Source organism: Desmodus rotundus, chromosome 4 (assembly GCF_022682495.2).
Source record: "Desmodus rotundus isolate HL8 chromosome 4, HLdesRot8A.1, whole genome shotgun sequence".
Lineage (NCBI taxonomy): Eukaryota > Metazoa > Chordata > Mammalia > Chiroptera > Phyllostomidae > Desmodus > Desmodus rotundus.
In genome coordinates, this window is record NC_071390.1 from 127648790 (window position 1) to 127673524 (window position 24735).

The 24735-nt window shown below is 38.7% G+C and overlaps 1 protein-coding gene across 1 annotated transcript in view; it reads left to right on the forward strand.

Annotated features, from left to right (window-relative positions):
* NPFFR2 (neuropeptide FF receptor 2) overlaps positions 1-6005 on the forward strand; it is a 48900-nt gene extending 42895 nt beyond the window's left edge. The window contains 3 exon segments of the mRNA XM_045187392.2: positions 1049-1148; positions 4625-5377; positions 5379-6005. Coding sequence (XP_045043327.2) covers positions 1049-1148; positions 4625-5377; positions 5379-5454 — 929 coding nt within the window. The 3' untranslated portion in view covers positions 5455-6005.
* The last annotated feature ends 18730 nt before the right edge of the window (positions 6006-24735 follow it).

Sequence of the window (24735 nt, forward strand, 5' to 3'; positions counted from 1 at the left end):
TTATTTATGAATATTCTGGTAACTGAGGCTCACTTAAGGAGGAATTCAAATAGACTACTTTTGTTCATGCAAAGTGTTGTTTCTCCTAAAGCTGTATCTTAGCCAGCTCAGGCTGCTATAACAAAATGCAATAGAGTGGGGTTGAGGCTTAAACAGCAGGCATTTATTTTCTCACCGACCTGGAGCTTTTTCACAAGCAGAGTCAGGGTGCCAGCAGGGTCAGGCTCTCGGTGAGAGTGTTTTCCTCTTGTGGACAGCCGCCCTGTTGCTGTTAGTTCACACAGCCTTGCCTTAGTACCTGCGAATGGAGAAAGATCTTTCTCTCTCTCCCTCTTCTTATAAATCCCATTATGTGGTCAATGCCCTCAAGGCCTCAGCTAAACCTAATTCCTTCCTCAAGGCCAAATCTCCAAATACCATCACTGTGGGGGGTTAAGGTTTCAATATATAAACTGGGGGAGGGGAGTGGGCACTAATAGGTTTTGAATAACAAATTATTTTTGTGGTAATTTGTCTCATTACATTATATATCAATAAATATTAACTTAATTCTACCTGTAGCTTCTCATAATTTATGGGGAACATTTGCAAGTCAGAATACTAATTTCCTCCTGTTTTAATCATTTAAAGAGCATTATTATTGTATAAGAGATAATTGTCTGGACTCTGGAACCATACTGCTAGGGTTCAGATCCTAATACAATGCTAAGCAGCTGTGTGGCAAGACATGTGCTACTTGTGTGTTTGTTACCTAGTCTATATCATGAGGTGAGTAATGAAGGCTTCAAAGGCCTAATGGGGGGATTAGATATATTAATGACAGAAAGCACCATTGCAGTGCCTGGAGTGATGTAACTGCTATGTGCGTTTTGAGGTTATTATTAGTGTACTAAAAACAGAGCCCCAAAGATACTGGTGAAAATAATGGTTCCATAGATACCATGTAGAAAACTTCTATCAGTCTTCATGTCATGCCTTTCTGTTTACTTTCAGTGCAATTTTTTCAGAGTGATTTTTTTCAAAGACTAACGGTCCTTTTCTCTTTCAGGGTGGCCCTTTGGAAATGCAATGTGCAAAATCAGTGGTTTGGTTCAGGGAATATCAGTTGCAGCTTCAGTCTTTACTTTGGTTGCAATAGCAGTGGATAGGTAAGTCAGCACCAAAATACACTCCAGAAAAGTGGGCATGTTTGCATCTAATCCACCTAACTAGAGAAAAATGTATAATCTACGAAACTGGGTTGTGTATATACATGAGAGAGGATATACGAGGTTTGTCCAGCAAGTATCCAGCCATGCAGCGTGAAAAATAGAGACATTTATTGAAGAAGATACACTATGTAAGAAGCATTGTACATAGGACAGTGACACCTCAGTCCCCTTCCAGGTAGGCACCTTGGGACCTCACACAGTTCTCCCAATCACTGTCAGCTGCCCCATTGTATATTCCTGAATCTCATCGACAGTCTGAAATCTGTTCCCTTTCAAAGGTGATTTTAGTTTTGGGAAAAGACAGAAGTCACAGGGTCCCAAATCTGGGCTGTAGTGCGGCTGAGTCATCTGAGTGATTTGATGTTTCACCAAATTACTCTGCATGAGACATGATGCATAAGTGGGCACATTGTTATGATGAAGCTGCCAATCACCAGTTGCCCATAGCTGCAGCCTTCTGAATCATCCCAATAGTTTCTGTGGAGGATTGTTCAAGCTTAATGCAAAATTTGATGCAGATTTGTGGCTCTACTCACTCAATTATTTTGAATGTGATGGCCACACAGTACACGTGCTCACTCAATGGTGTCTACCATTTCCACTGACAGTGAAGTCATCATTGTTCATGCGTGCCCATTCTAGTCCACTCCCCTTGGCTGCCAGGTTACATCGCTGTCGTGAAACTGTTCTCGTTAAAGTAACAATGGCTGGACTTTTCCTGGACAGACTCTCTCTCATATATATATATATATATGTGTGTGTGTGTGTGTGTATGTATATATACACACATATATATGAGAGAGAGAAAAATAAAATGTAGCATAACTGTTGACATCAAAACACTTGGTATATTCTATTTTTAATATTAACTTATTGTTTCCATCATTATTCGTAATGTTTTAATCTATTTCTAAGAGTTTATCATGTAGGTCTAGTTTATTTGTTTTGCAGGAAAAGAGAATAGAATTTAAACATATCCTAACCATTGTATGCCAAAGATATTTTTTACATTGTTTGTAAATTTATTATATGCTTACTATTATATTAAATTATTTTTTGCATACTACTTATTTATTTATAATTATATGCATTTTATATTAGTAATAGTAGCACTATTACTAAATAATTTTAATGTTAATAATAGATTGTATACCTTAATTATATAATATATGTCATCTTTACAGCAAATAAAAACCTATAATATCCTTTTAATTTTCTCCTTGAATCTTTGGTTTATCACTTTTATTTCCACATTACATTTAGTATTAATTCCATTTTCACTGTTTCTAGCATGCTTCCTGAACAGAGATTTAGAAGTAAACATTGCTCATTATAAAAAGTACATAAGGTTAGAATATTAAATAAATTGTGCTATATTTATTTGATGAATACCTATACAATGGTTAAAATTAATGAGCTAGGTCACCATATATCAAAATGCATAAACCTCAAAAGCATGCAGTCTCAACAAAGTTACATAATAATACATGCAACATGGTGCCATTATATCGAATTTAAAATGTCATAGAAGCAGGCTACTACTATGAAAGCATAAAAAATTTGGCAGTAGGGATACATATCAACTTCAGGATTTTGATGGAAAGAGGAAAATGACTGGGATAAAGTAGATCTACCAAAGGAATTTCAACTGTACCTGTAATGTTTTAGGTTTTTTAAAGAACTGATGAGCATTTGATCACCTGCTGTGGTTTGATTCACAATGCCACTGCCTGTCACTCCATCTGTGCATCGCTTTGCAACAGTTTCAGTCATCTGTTGCTATATAATGAGTCACCTTCCAAAACAAACCACTTAGGGGCGTAAAATGTCAGCAGTATTTATTATGCTTATGAATTTATGATGTGAGCAGATTCAGCAGGTATCGATGACTTCACGGGTGTTGAATTTCTGTCTTGTTCATTTTTGGCTCTCTGAATACATATACATATATTATTGAGTGAATGCATAAATAAAATATTTGAGGTTCTCATAGTTGGTTTACAAAAAGAGTAAAAATGTCTAGAATTGTGCTTATGAGGTTATCCACAATTTAATGGTGAGCAAAGGGGGGAAGTCCACTGATCAGAAGGCTAGAAGAAAGCTTGGAGGTTAAGACAAAAGACCTCCTGCATGCAACGGAGGAGTTTTAAAGGACAACAGAGCAGTCAAACTCAAGGTAACTAGTCATTCTATGATGGTATGTCAGATGAATTAGTTTGGAGTTGTTGCTGGACCCATGTAAATGCTCTCAGTTTTCTTACCTGCAAATCTGGAAAGTAATAATTTCCATAACATTTCACTTTTATAGAGCCATCACGAAAATGAAAGAGGATTAAATAGGTGGCAGTACATTGAAAAATATAAAATGTGATACAGTTCCTTAATGGTATGATTATCTTATAATTAACATTTGTATCAGGAATTGTAACAGCAAGAATCACAATAACTAAATAGCAATAAGTGAATCAGACTAACTGTACATACTGATGATGATGAACTTGCATGCTCACCAGAGGACAGGCCGCTGGGAAAGGGCCTAATCAGAACTCACAGTGGAAACTCTTAGACGCTTATCGCTGTGAAACAGGTCATCAAACCACATAGTGGCCTAAAACAATAATTCTCTAATATTTCTCCTGCTCTGTGGATTGGCTGAGTGCCTCTTGTGGTTCTCCTGCTCAGGGATTTGTAGCTGAAACCAGTCCTGTGGCAGCATGACCCCAGGTGGGCACCACACTGGGGCTGGCACCTCCTAGGCGCCTGCCTCTCTTGCCCCAGGGTCTTCCTACACACGGCCTCACACCTAATTCAAGCCTCTTTAACCACCTGGTGGCTGGCTTTCTAGGGGAAGCATTCCCAAGGTACAAGCCCCGATATGCAAGTATATAAAGAGCCTCTGTTTATGTCATGCTTGCTAATGTCCTACTGGCCAAGGCAAGTTACACGGCCAAGCCCACAGATAACATGGGGGAGGACCACAGAAGGGCATGATGAAGAGCTTAAGAATATGAACCCTGGAGCTAAACTACCTGCATAAAAATTATATGTAATTATGGGCAATATCTTTACCTTTTCTAGGCCTATTTTCCCATCTTTTATGATGAAGCTTCAAGAGATAATTCATGCAAACCAATAGAAAAGAATGAAACAGAGTATTAAACATTTATGTTCAATAAATAATAGTTACCACTATTACTTTCACTAACAATAGTGTCTGATACACTCCACTTAATCATATTTTGAATTGAAATTTATCTCATGTCAATTAGAGAAAATGGCAATGCACACCTTTCTGCTACTACTGGTCACTTTCTATGTTTCTGAGAAGAATGTGAGAATTACTTAAATTTATTTCACAACTCAGTCAGAAGTTAGGAGGCACTGCCTCAACTGATATTTGCCTTTAATTGCAGGTTCCGGTGTATTGTCTACCCTTTTAAACCAAAGCTCACCGTCAACACAGCGTTTGTCATTATTGTGGTCATCTGGGTCCTGGCCATTGCCATTATGTCTCCATCTGCAATAATGTTACATGTACAGGAAGAAACCTATTACCGAGTGAGACTCAACTCCCTGAATAACACCATGCCAGTCTACTGGTGCCGGGAAGACTGGCCACATAAGGAAATGAGAAAGATCTACACCACCGTGCTGTTTGCTAACATCTACCTGGCTCCCCTGCTCCTCATTGTGATCATGTATGGAAGGATTGGAATGTCACTCTTCAGGATGACGGTGCCTCACACAGGCAAGCAGAACCGGGAGCAGTGGCACGTGGTGTCCAAGAAGAAGCAGAAGGTCATTAAGATGCTCCTGATTGTGGCCCTACTTTTTATTCTCTCCTGGCTGCCCTTGTGGACTCTGATGATGCTCTCAGACTATGCTGAACTGTCTGCCAATGAACTGCAGGTCATCAACATCTACATCTACCCGTTTGCACACTGGCTGGCTTTTTTTAATAGCAGCATCAACCCCATCATTTACGGTTTCTTCAATGAGAATTTTCGCCGTGGTTTTGAAGAAGCTTTTCATCTCCAGTTCTGCCAAAAAAGAGCACAGCCCAAGGAAGCCTACGCCCTCAGGGCTGAAAACAATGTGGTCATAAATACATCTCATCAGTCAGCACATGAACCTACAAATCAAAACCCACGTGAGGAAAATTTGCTTTAGAAAAGGTGCTGAAAACCCCAAACAGGAATTGATGGAGGAGTTAGGAGGAGCTACCAACAACAATGAGACTTAATAAAGACCTACTGTGATTATTTCAACTCTACTGTGTTATATATTGAAATACTGTTGCTCTCCACGGCTTTGTACTTCAATTGTTTCTGAGAATGTTCCAAAGGAAATATGCATGGAAAGCCCTCTCTGAAAACAAGTAAACAAAATGGTCTTATGTTCATAACCAATCTTACGATACATAAAATATGTAAAGTGACTAATACATGAGTTTTCCTGGATAAATCCATTTTCCAGGAACATATTTCAAAGCCTGACCTTTTCCAACTTCACTCTTTATGTATGAGACAAGCACGCGTGTTATGGCTGTTGATGCATGCACACTGACTTTCCACTTGGTGATAAATAGGTAGTTCTGTGCATGAGAGCACGTTTTGTCAGTTCTTCCTTTGCTTTTGTATTCGAAATTATAGACTAAAAATTAATTTCCTGCACCTTTAAAGTATCTTTCTTAGAAATAAGAACTACACTCACAAATAAAGGGGCATTATATTTCTTTGTATTACAGATTGGTTTTGTTTGATTTGAAATAGCAAAGTTGGTAAAATCATAAAATTGTTTCATAGGAGTTATTGTTGGTTTTTTAATATTTTTATAAATGAAGTTTATGCCCTAGCTGAGCCCATGTTTCTTACAGAGGTGATTCAGGACCCAATTTAATTCCCTTGTTAATAGAATCTCTGACATTAAAAAAGCAAATCTTTCAATAATGGAGAAGTTGGCAGAAGAATGGCAGTTGTCTTTTGAAGTGCTTAAGCAGAAATGCTCAACAATCATCCTAAGACTCCCATAAAGTCTGTACAGAGCAAAACCAATTATTCCAGATTCCCTACTGAGCACAACATTTAAATCCAGTGCTCCTACTGGTTTAGTAAATGAGCACTGCTATTATAAAGAGAATTGCAACCCCTTGGATTCTCCTGTGTTACAATTAGATTGATCATAGTCGTAAATGCGAGATTTTAGGATGACATAAGCCCCTAAAAATTGGGAATTATAAAATAACAAATAGTCTGGCAAATAAAAATAAATGTCTGGTCTTGGAACCATCGTGGTTTTCCAGTCATTTATGTAGTTCAAGCTAAAAGCTTTTCAACTTTGTAGACTTTGAGAAAATAATTGTTGAGTTTTCAGTTGAATTGAGTTGTGTGACATTTGAAAATGCAAGTGTCACTTCCTGCACTCAGCGAGGGCGACTTTTTGAAGTGTTCTTGTGCAATCTTTCAAAGTCAGGTTCGTTTGTCTAATGTGCAATTAAAATTGTACACTGGGATCCAGTGCAGGGAGACAAAGAAAGGTTTCATTTGGCCAAAGCAGGAGGACTTGGACTGGAGAGCAAGATCTCTGACATCTCCCCTAAGAAGCAAAAATAGTGAGATTTTATGTAGCTAGAGAGTAGGGAAGAGGGTGTTTCATGGAGCTGAGGGAGAAGTTTGTGTTCCTTCTGTCTCAGATAACACTTTGTGCCACCAGAGTTTTGGGCATGAGCAGATGGTCACAATTTTCTTAAAGGCATTCCTTCTGCACCATAAATGCATATATTCTCCTTGTGACTGTGGAGTTATCTCATCCTGCTTGACAGGGAAACAGTACACCAGCAAGGTAAAATTGTAATGTGAGAACAAGGGGTGATTGGCAGGAAGAGCAGCTAATGTGTAAGGGAACAATCAGGAGCCCAGCTACAGTTTTAGGTACAGACGGGATCTTATATTCCTCTGTCCTGATTTACGGAAACACTATTTACAGTTGGTGTACTTCGCTGTTCAGGATTACTTTGTTAGAGATTATCACTTTCTGATGGGCATTCTCACATTCTATCAGTTCCTGAAAATCATCATAACTAAGTCTTACAGCCTTATCTGTGACCTGTCTACCTTTTATCACCTTCAGTTCCTCATTACCTATTTCCAATGGTTACAATTCTCTCTTCCCTGAATCCCGTCTTGGCTTTTGGTCCTGTCTTTCCATTCTCTCTATAGCTGGCAGAGTCACCTCCCTGAAATAGAGAGTTGATTTGTTCTCATTTGTAAAAATACCTTCTGAAGCTCTCTACCTGGTAAAGTGCGCACAGATACCCAAAGCTCACCTCGGTCTGGCTTTTGTCTCCTGGTTGGAACTACAACACAAATTGTTTTCTAAACTTCAGTCAAACTGAGATGGTTAGCGTAGATTACTGTTTTTTTTTTCCACATATTCTGTATTCTCTGCTTTATTCCCCTATCTGCCTGTCTGTACTTTGTCCAAGGTCTGTTGAAAAGCTAACTTTCAGGGAGTCTGTATTCTTACAGAATTGTGTACTTTTCTTCTAAGCATTGTACACCTCTTGCACGAAAACCTCAGTTGTACAGAAATTGTTCTGTCTTATCCTTGCAATTAGAATATTAATTCCTCAAGGCACGTACTCCCTTCCCTAAGCATGGTGCACCTCTTGTATGACAACCTCAATTGTATTCTAATTGTTCTGTCTTATCCTTGCAACTAGAAAATAAATTCCTCCAGGGCATGATGAGGCAAGCCTTACTGGTGTTTAGACGCCCTACAGTGTGGACCACAGTAACAACAGTAACAAGAACTCTACCTTTTATTGGGCATTATGTGCCAGAAATTTCATATAAATGTGTATTGTTTATTCCCACTTTATACATATTAGAACTAGAATTCAGAGACAGCAAATAACATCTAAAATTGTACAGCCAGATTCTGAGTAAGCTCTGATTGGACACAGGTCCCTGTGTAGTTTCAAAGCCTGTGCTCTTTCAACAGATTGGACTTCTAGATGGAGCTTGCTTGAATGTTTCACATTAAACATTTTTTAACCTCTAACTTTCTCTAATGAACAGCCACCAGCAGCAGAGTTTGCTGGTAAACAACTACCGTAAACTAAAAATAACATTAATGCTCATTGAGGCAGTTGGGTGTAGGTGAAGAACACAGACTGGATTTGAAACATTGGAATTTTAACTCTGTATCTTGTTAGCTGTGTGACTATGAGAAATTTACTAAGCTTTTCTGTGACTTGTTTTCCTTAATGGGGAACAAGAAATTATACATCTATCACATCATTTGTAGAGACTAATGGTGTCTGAGACATATAGGAGATTGTAGCTATTATCAATATACCGTATTTTTCTGTGTATGATGTATACCCATGTTTTTGTCCCAAACTTTCAGGAAAAAAAATTTCATTTTAATTTTTTAATTCAATCTTTTCATTTATATTTAGATACCTGTTTTTTGTATTATAAAAGAATTTTAGGATTTATTTTTGAACATACAGATATCATTTTGCTTTCTAGAGTTATACTTTTAATGCATAAGCATAGGTAAAAGAATTAAAAACATTTATATAGATATGGAACTAGCACTACCTATGTATAATGCACATCCTTATATTTCAAAATTTGAGCAAAAATGTACCCATTATTCACAGCAAAATACAGTAAATAGCAAATAATTTCAAGAGACTTGAGTTTGTTTGTGCATAAGGCTGTAATGACTTTATTATTTATGCCCAAAGACCAGAAACATTAGTGCCAAAATATTCCATTAAGTCTATCAATATTTAACAGTTTTAAATAGGCTTAGAGGAATATAAGTAAATGTTTTCCAGTTTTAAGTACTTAGAATCAATCATGTTTCTACTCGAGCACATCTCATCTTATAATAGTCAAACACATTTTTACCTTTCTAATTATGAAATTTTCGTTCTCTAAGGGAAATGATTCTTTGCATGTTCAGATGATTTTGTTTTGGACTGAGTATATTTCATTCCATTGTCATGGTGTGTCTCATAAGTTATAGGAAGTGTACATGCCATTGGATAAATATTCTAACGCACTCTTTACAAAGACAATTTTGAGGGAGACCAAACAATTACAAGTCATCTCTGTGAGGTTTTATTAGTCTAGCAAACACTCTTGTGGACGCATTTTAATATAAATCTTAAGGCACGGAAATAACATCTCAAACTCTCAGAAATAGAACTATACATAATTTACTCTACTTCTGAAATTAAAATAGTAAAAACAAATACCTAGTCTTTTTATGGGGAAAAGTTGCAAGTTCTTAAAATTAGAAAATCATTCAACAGTAAGTGAAACAAGATAAGACCGAATTTAAGAAATGGACAGTTAATTCAAACACGCTATCATAGGATACATAATAAAATTTAATAACATTACTTAATGTTGGTCAAGTAGTTTATTATTTATTATTCGAAACAAATGCAGTAGTGTGTGGCAGAATGTATGGTTTTAAATGTCACACTTATGTGTAAACATTCACTCCAATATATTAAAAAAATGTCATTCACCATGATCCACATTAAATAAAAAAAGTGGAGAGAAATGTTTTAAGTAAGAAATTTTAATGAAAATACCTCAGTGATATGATATTAACTGTAGAAAAATATATTGTAGTGAAACTGAATTCAAATCCCAGCCTTGCTGCTAATATCTTGTATGACTTCTGACATATTACTCAGCAACTCTGGGATATTCGCCAGAATTGTGTAAAATCAGCGCTTCCCTTTGTTGAAATGCAGAGACAGACCCACAGGATACAGGAATCTGAGGGAAGCTTAGACACTACCAAGTATAGCTCTTTCTCTTTATAAACACACGAGTTTGCAAAATATCATGAAGAAGCCAGGCCCTATAGTTTATAAGTAAAGGCTTAGAGGCACCGGAATAGTAGCCTGGGCCTTACTGATAGGTCTAATAATCTGTCCATAGTTTAAATTCTACTGTGGACTTTAAGACTAGAAAATGAAAAAAATATTTTAAAAATTGCAATAAATATTACAGATAAATCTCTCCAAATACTGACGTTTGCTAAAATAGAACTGAAAACAAGATATTTAAGATGTCTTCATGAACAAAATGAATTTTCATTGGTCTAGGATAATACTGATGCTCTGTCTCCAAAGTTATCGGACTTTTTCATATGTTTTAACTAATTTGCAGGCATGCTATAACTTTTATTATTTATTATTTTTATTCAGTTACAATTGTCTGCATTTTCTCCCCATCCCTCCACCCCACTCCAGTCAGTCCCACCTCCCTCCCCCACCTCTACCCTCCCCCTTGATTTTGTCCTTGTGTCCTTTATAGTAGCTCCTATAGACCCCTCTCCCCACTATCCCCTCCCCACTCCCCTGTGGCTATTATATAACTTTTAAAATATGGGGGAAACATATTTAATAAAAACAAACACCAGAGAACCTTCACAGTCTTTCCAAACCACATGAATGGAGTGGGCTCTTTAAAAGTTGTGAGAAAAGTATAACTGAGAGTGTATAATCAGTACAGCTGTATAATTAACTAGCATAGCCTGGTGCTCTATGAATGGACAGCCGTGTGTTTGCCCTTGCAACTCCCATGAAACTTGACACAGTGTCGAACACATTCAAATTGGTGGTGCTGACCAACCTGAACCTCTGAACTAAGGCACCTTGTCTCCTTTGGGAAATTAATTTTTTGAAGGAGAGTAAAACAATGACAGAGAAATATAAATTCTATGGACGAGGGAAGACAGAACAGGAAGAGGAAGAATTCGAACATTGCTCTAAAGAGAAATTTTAGAAAACTAAGGACTTCCGTGACTATTATTAAGGTTTTGCAGGGAGAGCTCATGCTCCCACCATTGAAGAGTAACTGCAGCACAGGCCTTCGTTATGCGCTGCGAGGCCACTTCATCAGCACGGCTATTTCTGCAGTATTAGCCCTTAGATCTCCCGCGTTATGGAGGCGGAGCCTTACTCAGCTGTGGATTGACTAGTAGGGCTTGTCCTCCCTGAGGTGCAGCTTCACCTCTAGGCTGAGCTGCCTGGAAGAAGTCTTCAGTGCTGGGAAGGACGGCAGGAGAAAGGTTTGGTGCCATTGTCTAATAACCCTGAACAGGAAATTCCAGTCTTTTCTTTATTCTTGTTGTTGAGAGCCCTTGAAAAAATTAATAATTAAATGGAGTTTGGTATGACAGATGAGAGTAGTGTGATTTCTCCTTTATCCTGTCATTAGTCAGCTGCTTAAAGGTCATTGTTAATTCATTAACTAAACACCTCTGATCACCTAATATAGTGAAGAACTGTACCAGATTCTGGAAATTAAAAAATAAATAAGATACAGAGCCTGTCCAAGCAACACAGAGTTTAGTGGAGCAGGTGAGCGTGCTGGCAAGGAGCGGTGGTGCAGGAGGGGAAATGCATGTACAGTGAACTAGACAAAGAGTGGTAACTCAGAGAAGGCAGAGTCCCGAATGTCGAACTCCACCTGAGGGAGATAAGGAAATTTGCACCAAAGGGGTGCATTTAACTCATGCTGAAGGCAGAGGTAGCAAAGGCATAAACAGGCTGTAGGAGAAGCCATTCCAGGCTAAGCAATGAGCTGACCGTAGGACTGTACGGAAGAAATCCGATGTTTTCACACAAGAGGGGAAAATTAATTGTGGCAGGAACATGACAGGAAGAAGGAGGAATTAGGATGAGAAAGGAAGCTGGAATGAGATTTGAATGGTCTTCTATAACCAGCTAAGACATGTAGCCCCTCCTAGTATGTATAGCCTCTTAGTTCCACTCTTTTTTTCTTTTTCCTGTACTACTTTCATGATTCTCTTCCATTCCTTTTCTTCCTCTTGAGGTGTTTTCAGAAAAAGCATGGCCAGAATTAGTCACAGAATTTTGCTTGCTTTGGCCCTTGTAGAGTGGATTTGGTGAAGTAAACACGCGCTTGCGGCTTTTGCACAGTCTACCTGGGTTAAACCCTCTCCAATCGGAACTGGCAATGTAGCTACATAGCAAAGCACCATCGTCTGTAACAATTGATGGCAGTTAAACAAAAATAAAACACAGGGTGGGGCAAGAGCAGGTTAACAGTTGTGAGTACACAAAACGCAGAGTTTATTCTTGTATCATTATTTATCAATCATTGTATTCTTTTCCAGACTCACAACTGTAAACCTACTTTTGTCCCTCCCTGTATGTTTAATGAAGCCGAGCAGACTTGCTCTGTGGACTCATTCTTCTCCGTCCTCGGAGAGCATCTCTAGGAGGTCCCACAACGTCCCTAGTCATTCTCAGTTAATAAATAACATTTCTCTGGGTGTTAAAATTTTAGTCTAATCAAGTGTAACTTTAAAATCCTCTTAAATTTAACAGCTTCCCTCCCAGCTCCCATGCACCTAAAGCAGAGAAACCTACGGCGGCGCGGGGCGGAGCGGGGCGGGAGGCGGGGGTGCGTGAAATGGAAGCAGGATCTGCTGCCTGATTTCTCCTTTTATCTCCACGCCAGCCCGCTGCGCTGGCTCCTCCCGGATCGGGTGAGCAGACACTGGCACGTTGGGGATGCGGAAGAGCTAGGGAAGCAGAGAATTTCTCACCTGATGTGTGAAAATGTCATGCTGTGATTTGGTTTCATGGGCCTTCTGTGTGACAGATATTATGTCTGATTTATTCCCAGACAGAATAGAGATGTCCATTCCCGGGCTAGACTGAGGCCTGGTCCCTCCAGCCAGTTTGGTGTATGCTCACTTTCTGCTTTGATCCTGCATAACCTGCCTCATTTTTACTGAGGTTGCCTTGCTTCCGGAAGGAAGTCCTCTTTGGCATGATGCTACTCGATAGATATTTGTTTTTTCAAATTGAAATAGGCTGCTTTTGCTCACAGCTTGCTGTTACAAACCTATGTTTATGGACTAATAGTGCATTTTAAAAGAAAATAAGTCCATACTTCTGTCTTTGGTCATTTACCTTTGCTGTTATCTCTGTCTGTAAGTCTCTCTCCTTGGAGCTTCATAGCTGGCTCCCTGGCCTTGTAAGGAGAGTCCCCCCACCTCTAGAGCTCTTTCCTTGGAGACATCAAAACTGAATTCTGCATTTCGTTACAACTTTCCTAACCAGCTAAATGTACCAGAGAACTAGGAACTTTGAGGGATCTTGGTACGCCAGAGCATTCCTGAACCTGACTGAAGACTTTTTCCCAACCTAGACCTATGGACTCATTCCCTCCTCAACAAAGTCCTCGTTTTCAGTCCTGTAGCAGCAGGTCCATCATGACACTCCTGCGGCAGGGCCGCAGTAACGCACACTGTATACCAAGCTGTCCTCCTGCATACGGATGTTAAAGGTTCTCATGACAGGTTTTAATTCAAAGATTAAAGTGGGCAAAAGAAGTAATAGTTTTGCTTTTAAACTAAATTGTGAAAAATATTTACAAACTTTTGACAGATTTTTGTGAATACATATATATGTATAAATATATGTATTATTTCTTTGATGTCATTGTCATGTAATAAACCCAAATAAAGCTTTTATTTTTTATATATTTTATTATGCTATTAAAGTCTCATTTCCCCCCTTTATTCCCCTCTGCCCCGCACCCCCCCACCCGCATTCCCCCACCTTAGTTCATGTCCATGGGTCGTACATATAACTTATTTGGCTTCTCCATTTCCTATACTATTCTTAACCTCCTCCTGTCTATTTTGTACCTACCATTTATGCTTCTTACTCCCTGTACCTTTCCCCCCATTCTCCCCCCTCCACCTCCCTGCTGACAACCTTCCATGTGATCTCCATTTCTGTGATTCTGTTTCTGTTCTAGTCGTTTCCTTTTTTTTAGGTTCAGTTGTTGATAGTTGTGTTTGTTGTCACCAAAATAAAGCTTTTAAAAGAATAGTACAATAAACCCAATTTACTATTGTGTAAATTTTGAAGAAATTTGTACAAATTTTCACCAAAGCACCAAAGACACTTTTGTTTTAAAATGTGCTTAGCAGAGAATCTGTAACAGGACAAGCTGAGCTAATTATATCAATTACATTGAATTTAGTTGATTCATAATTTCAGTGTTGTGTGTGTATGTATTTGCATACATCTGTTTTCCTGCATAATTTTCAAATATTACTAGTATCTTTGTGAAAAGAAAATATTTTGAACAGAATCGATTTATCATGCCTTCCCAAGTTGAAGACTCTATTGGTCTTATAATGTGAAAAAGATTTAAAATAAGATTATTGAAGGCATTAAAATTGGTTTGCTTTCTGATTTTCTTCCAAATATCTTCAAATCCCCTTTGAAGACACATAATCCACCAGGCCATTCCCTGAGTAGTGATTAATGACAACTCCCCAGCATTGGCGTAAGGAAGCCCAAGGTCTGCATGCATTCAAGGCTACTCTCAGTCAATTGGTGACCTTCTTCCCAAAGCTCACGTCTTGCTGTTTCTCCCCATGTCCAAGCTGAGCCCAGCCCCAGGGCCTGTGAGCTTTTCTCTGAGCAATCCTATGCCCTTTCACACACCTGTATTTTCATTAATGATGTGGTCTCTTAAAAAACACACCAATATGTCAAAAAATGATTAAGAAAAATAAAGTTGTTTTTTAAAAAATATTAGATCGCATGAAGACTAGTGCTTCTTCTAGTAATCTTGCTTCCTATTTTACAGACAAAATCGAATGTCAAAAAAGATCTTCCATATCCAAGTTACCAGAGAATTAACCAATTTTACTGCCATTTACTGCTCATGTACAATTCTCTCTGGGCCCTTGTCACTTGTGCACTGGCTGTTCCCCTCCTCACCTCTTCAAGGACTTTCATCCTGTGATTATTCCCTCTCTCTCAGGCGTCATCAGTTCCCCAGTCCATTCTTTGCTGGATTGTCTTGAGAATCAAACATTTAGTATCTGCAATTCTAAAAACAAACAAAAACTTTCCCCTGGCCTCTCATCTCTTTCCAGGTCCCTCTGCTTCTCTTTACAGCAAAATCGTCAAGAGGTTTTTCTTCCTCTAGTCAGTCTCCATGGAAATCATTTCAATCAATCTTTTCCCTACCAGTCTACCAAATGTGGTGTAGTCAAGGCCACCCTTGACCTCTACGTTGCAACAGTCCATGATCAGGCCTTATTTTGCTAGACCTTTCATCAGCATTTTTGCCAATTGATGATTCCTTCCTTCTGAAAACGCTTTTTCTTCATGTAGCATTTCAATTATTTTCTCCTACATTACTCACAACACATTCCCACTGACTGCCCTTCTGAGACCTTTCTCCTGTTAGGGATGAGGAACTCAAATCTTTTTGCTGAAACTTAAATTTCAGGTGCCAAACAATGGTGCCTGAATTTTCTAAAGATTTATTTGGTAATTAACAGAGTGGTATACTAGACTATGAAGATTTTGTGATTAGAAGATGAAGATTACTTTACTTTATATGGAAGTAACAGACAAAAGCCCAATCCTGGGAAAATAAAGAATTTTTAAACTGTTTTGTGGTGGCTGTAATTAAAATGGAGAGAGGTACATACTTGAAAGCTTGCAGAGAGAAAAGTCACATTATTTGGAGATTGAAAGGCAGTGGCAGGAAAAAGTATAAACCAAAAGGTTTAAATTGTTATTTTGATTAGCTAATCCAATATGTGCACTTTCTTTGCATGATTTAAAACACTTATAGAATATGCTTCATTATTTCACAGACATAAAACAGTAACTGTGGCAAATGATCTGTAGGGGAAAATCCCATGTATCAGCCAGGATCATGGTAACAAATTAAACGTGCGTTGGCATACTGTGGTTTGCGGAAGAAATGTGCTGAAATGATTTTGCAGATGACACTGCTAATATATTGGGTTGAAAGGGAAATAAATACTTTCATATAAGACCATATTGCCTTTTTTAATTAAAAAAAACCACAATGAGCTTTTTGTATTGTTACTACTGCTGTGCTTTTAAAGCTAATCATGAGAACTGCAGGTGGTAAATTTACTCACTGTATCATCTTGGTCTGTCTCCAACACTTGACAGATATCCAGGGCCAGACAATGAAGAGCCTCAGCTGTTCTTTTCTATGTTTCTTCTGGAAAATGAGAGACTGTCTTGTATCAGTTCTTAGTTTGAGGTGGGTGGTATAAGAAGTAATTCTGACTGAAAATACAATGTTATTGGCAAAGGAAAAAATGAAGATTGAAGGGTATTGTAGAAGTGGTAGGATGCCTTTCAGCCAAAAGTGGAAGTCAGATATGAGATTTGAAGTGCAGACTAATACGGGTGTTGGGAGTTTTCTAAAACCACTCCTCATTTGTTTGACTGTGTTTGCAAGGCATATTAAGTCTGACATCTACTGACCTGTCTTCAGGTTAGAGAATGAAGAAACAGGGCTGCCTTTTAATTGTTCCCCACTGTTTCCAGAGACCGTATGTTCCCACTGACTATCCCTCCTTCATGGAGCTATTGCCCAGGGAGTTCTCCTAGATTTCTTGTTCAGTCCTTAGCCCCATGTCCCTTTGCTTTGGCTCGAGCTTCGGGCCCGCAGTGCCAGTGCTCATACAGTAGTGTGGAAATAATGATTTCTTCCAGTTTCAACTGAGGGTACACTGCGTACACATTTTTCCCTTTTCACAGCAGCCTAATTCACAGCCTCCCCCTCAAAATCCAATTCAATCAAATCTTTTTTCTGAGAAATCCAGAAACAAATAATCTTTTTGTTTTGTGGATTCTTACAGCTCGTATTGTGTTTCGCAGCTATATCATTACATGCCGTTATACAATGTTTCCTAATCACGTTATGGGTTTTTTGGTTTGTTTGTTTGTTTCCTTATTGAAATTGTAAGCTTGTAGATGTAATGCTTATGGTTTACACAGCCTGTATAGCCCTGTTCCTCCACCCCATGCTGAGCAGAGAGCAGGGATTCAACATGTGCTGAATTCAATTATGTGTCACGGCTGATTTGCAAACAGAATCTGGTAGAACTGTAGAAATGCAAACTTCTCTTTGTGTATCTTCTTTAGGATGTTGTCCTCAGAATTTCCTAATATCCATTGTTGTGAAAGAAGGGGGGATGAGAATTAAGTTTCCTATAGAAAATATTTTGAATATTTCTAGCATTAGGTTAAATAAATGTCATATAATCACAAGAGGTTACAAGAACTCTTGATTTCACATAAGAAAATCATTTAATAGATATGAAGAACCTTGAAATTATGAGCTCTGAGTGGCAAAATCAAAGGTCGTTCAGGTTCTCAGGCCTAAGATAAGGGCTGCCAAGAAAACTCTGTGTGAGACGTAAACAAGCAAAATGGGACAAGAAAGGAGAGTTTTGTCTTGGGCTCTCTGATTAAGGCAGCTGACTTAGAACCTGTGTGCCAAGAAAAATTACAGATGAAGGAAGGAGTGAAAAACACAGGTTGCCTCGGGATCCTACAGACCCACCCAGTGCTCAAAATGAACTGGAGAGTGATGTGGGCTAACTCCACCTGTGGGACCACTATTCCTGCCCACTGCAGAACTTTAACTTTTGTCCTTAAGACTCTAATAAGCCACAAAAAACACTAATGTCTTATGGTTTTATGCTCTTATATCCTTATGCCTAATGTCTACAACATTTTCTCCTTCATTTCAAAGGAGCAAAGTCTTCAGTTTAGCATCTAAATAATTTTGGGATTGTTAGGTATTATTTAATACTTATGCTTGAGAAGCTGATGTCACCTGCAGCATGAACAAGGATGTGTACTACATTTTTAAAAAATTAAACACGTTTTAAGTGTTTTTAGGAGCAATTCTGATTATCTCCCCTATCTCTCATATTCACATTGAAATTAAAAAATCCAAAATGTGCAAAAAGGAATAAATGCATAAGGTCATTGAGGACAAGAGGTGGTGACCAGCATATCAAGTATTTTTGCAAATTTCTTGAAGATGAAAAGTGAATAGAACCACACTGGTGGATGAATTATAAAAGAATACAGAATATACATAAAGACTGAAAAGTTGAAAAATGCTTTTCCTGAGAAAACAAGACTTACTGGTTCTGCCAAACCACTCTTCACTTTTTTATATCCACTACTTCTACCTCCGAATACAAAGGCATTTGCCTCCAAGCTAAACTATATTTGCATTATGTATATGCTGCGGACTGGAACAGAAATATAAACTAAAATATTTCAGTTTAAATGTTAGCTTTAAGTGTATTGAGATAAGATACTTTTAAAGATTAATATCCTATACATTGAAACATAAAATCAGATTTTTTAAAAGAAACGTAAAATTGATGGAATCGCGGTCTAATAGCACATGAAAAGAAAACATGTCATGGACCACAGGAGAGAGACACGCCTGCTCCTACTCTGCCCTGGAGATCCTACTACCAGAGTCACTCAGGAGTTTTCTGAGACTATGGTTCCAAAGGAGTTGTTCTAGCTGTCAGCAGGTAGCCCTGGCCTCCCCTTTCCTCCAAACAGGAGCATGGGCAAAGCCCATCACAGGCATCAAGGAGGAGCACGTATACCAAATTTTGCCTTGCTAATTTCTTGTTGTTTTCTTTGCTTATGGGATTGTACTTAAGTATGGCTTTGCTGGCTGCTGCCCAGTGGCCACACTGTGTGACACTCTTGACCACTTCAGGGGGTAATTAGCACAAGATAAGGCCAAATCTGGCCAATGTCTTATTTTTCCTTCTTTTCCAAACAAAAGGGAGAATTGAGGTTAATTATAAATTTAGGAAAAATACCATATACAGTAACTTCTAATTAGTATATAGTTCTATGTCCTTAGAACAGCTGGGAGAAATAAATGGAAGGGAATGATAGATAATACCTGCTTTGTTCTGGGCTCGTTTGCTGAGCTGTTGGGTATTTGCAGATAATTTAGCCTTTTCATTCCCTGTTTAGTTACATTATCTGCTATGTGCTTGGAGCTATACAAGTATTATTGTGAAATGCTCCCCTTATATCTTCGATGTCCCACCTACGAATAAACACCAGTGTGACAATCATGTTAATGGACACTAAAAGCAAAATGACCATGAGATAATTTTATCCAGTCCCATACTTTCAAGTTAGGAGGGGCTGTCACTTCATGTTGCCAGTGATTTTTTCATCATCAGAACTTTATAAATTTGTTGTTGAATATTTAATGAACTTAAATGCATGATTTACCATGTGCATCTCTGCTTTTTCATCTTCAAAATGACCAAATGAGTCCTACTATTTTTTCAGCTGAAAACTATTTTCAATGGAAATAGCAGACTGATGGATAAAACAAGTTTAAAAAAGTGGAATTTCCTCATTTAACAAAGACAGGGCTGAACCTTGACTACACCCACACCTTCCAGGTGTGTCTCTCAGGCCTCCCGACTCGGGGAGGCACATCTGGAACTGCCAGACCAGGACATCTATTGGACCCTCACATTCAGATGGTGTAAATCAGGAAGCTGAATGCTATATGCCTCACAAGGGTTGTTGCTTGCTGTACAGGAGACCGAAGAGTCATGTCCATGAAATTTGTGCTTCATGCATATTGATTAAGAAAGGCAACATTTTAGAAAACACAGGTTTCAACGTGTTGGTAGAACCATTGATAGGGAACCAAAACTTCAAAAGCCTCGCTACTCAAAGGGCAGTGTCACGCACTTCACATACAGATCCCAGGTCCTTCCCCACGCATAGGGAATCCGAATCTGAATATTAACAAGCTGTACTGATGACTCATCTTATGTTAGTGTTCGAGAAGCACTACGCTTAAACAGTGGCTCTCAGCTCTGGCTGCCCTTGAGAATTGCCTGGAAAGTTTTACACTGATACTTGCTCACCATCCCCAGATATTCCTTTAATTGGCCTGTACTGGGACATCGATAATTTTGTACAGTTGTCAGGTGATTTAAATATGTAGCCAAGGGTAAAAAAACTATTCTAACTAAAAACAAGAACTCCACATTCAAGAAAGCTAAAAAAAGTCTGTAAGGCATAATCAAACAGAAGGCAAGTTTCAGTCTGACTCCTGGGAGAGAGCTATGTGTTTTGATTAATGACAGAGCCACTCTGTTGAAATGCATCATGTCACTAACAACAGTCTGACAAGCCTCAATGGGATGTGTGCTGGCATCTTGAAGCCAAAGGTCATCTGACAAGTTGAATCTTATGGGATCAGAGATTAAAATATAATTAACTATGAAAAATGAGTATTTGGATGGCTTATTAAGATAGTGTCAAAGGATTTTGATTTCCATGTAATAGATTAGGAAAACAAATGTGCATACTGGTAGTCATGGGTAAAGTGCATCTCATAATGAATGAAAAGACTTTTAAGTTAGATAAGGGTTGATTTAGCCATAACTGGCCACCAGGTTGCCCACTCAGAGATGTGGGCCTCCAACAGACCTCCATGGAAACAAACCACATCCAAATCCTTAAGGCAACTAATTAAATAAGCATAACAAAATAAGGCCATTGTCCCATTGCTCTATAGAGATTAAAAAAAAAAAAAAAAGCAAGACGTAAATCCTAGACTTCGCATCACCCCAGAACCTAGGCTGGCGATCTTCCACCAATGAACATGGAGTAGCTGAGTTGGACTAGATCCTAATCCATGGTTAAAAACAGGCCGGGTCTCTTGCTTCTGTAATTATGCAGCTAAAGTTTCACATCATGAGAGAGAAGGTCCCCCTCCTGCAGTTGGTGTCTGGGTAACAGGTCCCTGCTAGTTTAGAGTTCTCTGAGCAGTGTGCACCCACGCACACCCGACACTGCTACTCTCTCTGAGAGCTTCCCTCAAAAGCATTGTTCTACAGTGCTTGATGTGTATGATCTCCAATGTTTGCTTAACAAATATGTTTGTTTGGAGAATTCTCCAAAAGCTCAATAAAGGTGCAAGATGAAACCTGTAGAAAAGAGATGAAACTATCCAAACAACACTGTATGATGGGTACTATGGAGAATGCAATAGTCAGTTTTATCTGTCAAGGTGGCTGGTCCGCAGTGCCCAGATACATGGTCAGACACTACTGTGGATGTTTTTGTGAATGTGTGTTTGGACTAGATTAATATTTAAATCAGTGGATTTTGAATAAGGAAGATCACCCACCGTAATGTAGGTGGGCCTCATCCAATCAGCTGGAGGCCTGAAGAGAACAAAAGACTGACTTTCTCTGAGCCAGAGCAAATTCTTGCCAGCAGGTGGCTTTCTGACTCCAACTGCAACATTGGCTCCTCCCTGGGTCTCCGGCCTGCCAGCCAACCATGCAAGGTTTGTATTTGCCAGCCTTCACAATCACGTGAGCCTGTGCCTTAAAATGAACACATACACATATGCACACACACACCCTATTGGTTCTGTTTCTCTAGAGAAGCTAATATAAAGAGCAGTAGTGCAACACAGGGAAAAACTTTCCAAGTACTTCTTGATAGAGAACAAGTAACAACATACCAGGGGGCAATAATAGGGAATTTAAAAGTCTATGTGCCAGTTTAAAGAATGTGGGTGAAAACAAACCTGAACTTGAAATGCTTATCCCTGGTGACAAATATATCATTGGCATCACTGAGATAATGACATTGACCCTTAAATAGCAATGCAACCATAGATCAAATGTAGGTTGTTAAGAAGAACTAAATAAAATTGTTCAGATATAACCATAAGTAATGGTTAGGAAGTAAAAAGTCTAACAAAGCAAAAAAATAAAAACAATGTTGCTCTATTACTTCATCTACAACAACGAATTTGAACTAGGTCATTTCTAGAAATGTTATCTGAAATAATATAAAGGATTAGATTGTCAAATTAAATATCTATGAATCAGGGATCTTCCCCAGAATCAAACTTTATTAAGTTTCAAAGACACAATTAATTGTGAGGCCAACGAGAAGCAGAAAATAGAACCTCCAATGCAAGACCTGAATGTGCCATGGCCCAGATTAACATACAAGATCTCTGAGTGAGGTGGGAAACCACATCACTTATACAAAGGGAGGCATTTCAGTCATGGAACATTACCATTTTATACTCAGAGAGTTACATGGCTTATATAACATTTTCCAGGAATCCATGCCCTAAATTCGCAGATGCCAGGTTCTTAACCATAAGCAAGCCTAGAAAATCGGGCACACCTTGCTAAAGCATTTATTAGTTGTTACTGGGACCCCAGTGTTTTTCGTTGGGTCCACCTCACTGCATTCACTTACTCAAAGAAAGTCAGGAGTAGGAGTTCGCAGTATAGAAAAAAAGTTTACTATTGAATTGACCAATCAGAGATGGGGAGCTGATGCTATAGACCTGACTTCCCAATGGTATCTAAGTTACAGATTTTATAGGCCAGCATCACAAGGCACCATGGGTTATTGTTTTGGGGTTGTGCTGGGAGCTGATTGGTTGGAGGTGAGGTAAAGGTGATATATCATTTCTTCAAGTCTTGAGGACAGCTCTGAGATCTTTTTTAAAAGATTTTATTTATTTATTTTTAGAGAGAGGGGAAGGGAAGGAGGAAGGGAGGGAGAAAAACATCAATGTGTGGTTGCTCTCGAGTGCCACGTACTGGAGAACCGGCCTGTAACCCAGGCATCTGCAGTGACTGGGAATTGAAATAGTGACCCTTTGGTTCTCAGTCCACACTCAATCCACTGAGCTACACCAGCCAGGGCCTTAAGGTCTTTTTCAGTGTCCGTATGTCTGGAGTCATGGGAAAGTAGCCAGGGGACCTTTCCACTTTAGGGCTCAGGAGCTGAAACATAACTTAGGTCAAGATTATGATCTTCAGCCTGTCAATTGTCCAGACCATGTGACCATTAGTCCTGTTCCAGCTACTGTCTACTGCTGCATCTGCTGATCATCAGGGGAAAGGCTAGGTCTCTTAGGAGGTATACGAGGTCTGTCCAGAAAAAGTCCAGTTATTATTAATATAACAAGAACATATTGCATAACATTGATGTAACTTGGCAGCCAAGGAGAGTGGACTGGAATGTGCATGTATGAACAATGACGACTTCATGGTACTAGTCAATGGAGGGTGGTAGATGACAGACAGTGAGCATGTGTACTGTGTGGCCCTTGCATTCCAAATGACTGAGTGAGTTGAGCAACCATTCTACCTCAAATTTTGCATTAAGCTTGAACATTCCTCCATGGAAACTATTCGGATGATTCACAAGGCTGCAGCTATGGGCAACTGGTGGTTGGCAGCTTCAACACGACAATGTGCCTGTTCATGCATGACGTTTTGTGCAGAGATTTTTGGTGAAACATCAAATCACCCCAGTGACTCAGACCCTCTACAGCCCAGATTTGGTGCCCTGTGACTTCTGGCTTTTCCCCAAACTATCACCTTAGAAAGGGAAGAGATTTCAGACTGTCCATGAGATTCAGGAAAATATGACCAGGCAGCAAATGGCAACTGGGAGAACTGTGTGAGGTCCCAGGGCGCCTACTTTGATATTACATAGCTGGATACTCTCTGGACAGACCTTGTATGGTTGGAAAATATGGGAAGCCTAGAATATTGCCTTCGGGTCTTCCTCTAAAAGCACTAAAATCTTTCTATCAAGTACATGCAGGTAACAACACAGCCCCCAAATATATGAAGACTAAATTGACAGATATGGAGCCTTCTATCCAATAAACAAACTACTAAATACATTACTTTACAAGGCAAAGGGGGAATTGCATGTATAATTAAGGTGGAAGGCTTTGAAATGGGGAGTTTATCCTGAATTAATACTGGTGGGTCCAATATAATCACATGAGTCCTCAAAATCAGAGTCTGTCCTGACTCTGGTAGAAAAAGATGAGAAAGACTTGACCCCGTGTCACTGACTGTGAAATGTAGGGGACTGTGTGCAAGGACCAGAGTGGCCTCTAGAAGCTGGAAAAGGCAAAAAAATGGATTCTCCAAAGTATAATATCTGAAACATATTGGACACTTAAAAAAAATCAAAGAATCTATTTTATACTTCTTATTAAATTTTTAACCATGCATGTTGTGGATGCTTGACAAGTATGATTCATTCTTTTTAATTTTTCTAATATTCCTCTTTTTATTGTGGCAAAATATATGTAATACAAAATTTACCATTTTAACCATTTTTAAGTATATAGCTCAGTGGCATTAAGTATATTCATACTGTTGAGGAGTCATCACCACAATCTGTCTCCAGGAATTTTTTTTAATTGTAAGAAGGTGATGCTGGTTGAAACTCAGATCATAGAGGAGTGAACGTAAGCACAGATGTGAACTGCAAACTGGAAGCAGGCATAATTTCTTTACATTATGTTCAAACTCTGTAAGAAGATGTTCATATATTCTTCCAACAAGTATTTATTGAACAGTTAGTATGGATTAATCACACTTCAAGGGATATTTCAGTGAACAAGGCAAGCCAAAATCCCTATGCTAATATAGCCTATATTCTAGTAAGGATGCTATTAGTACATTATATGTTAGTTAAACACACATATATAGACATATGCACACCTTCTCTAGTCAGTTACACTTAATGAGTTCGAGCCTGAAATATAGAAAAGGAGAGAGATAA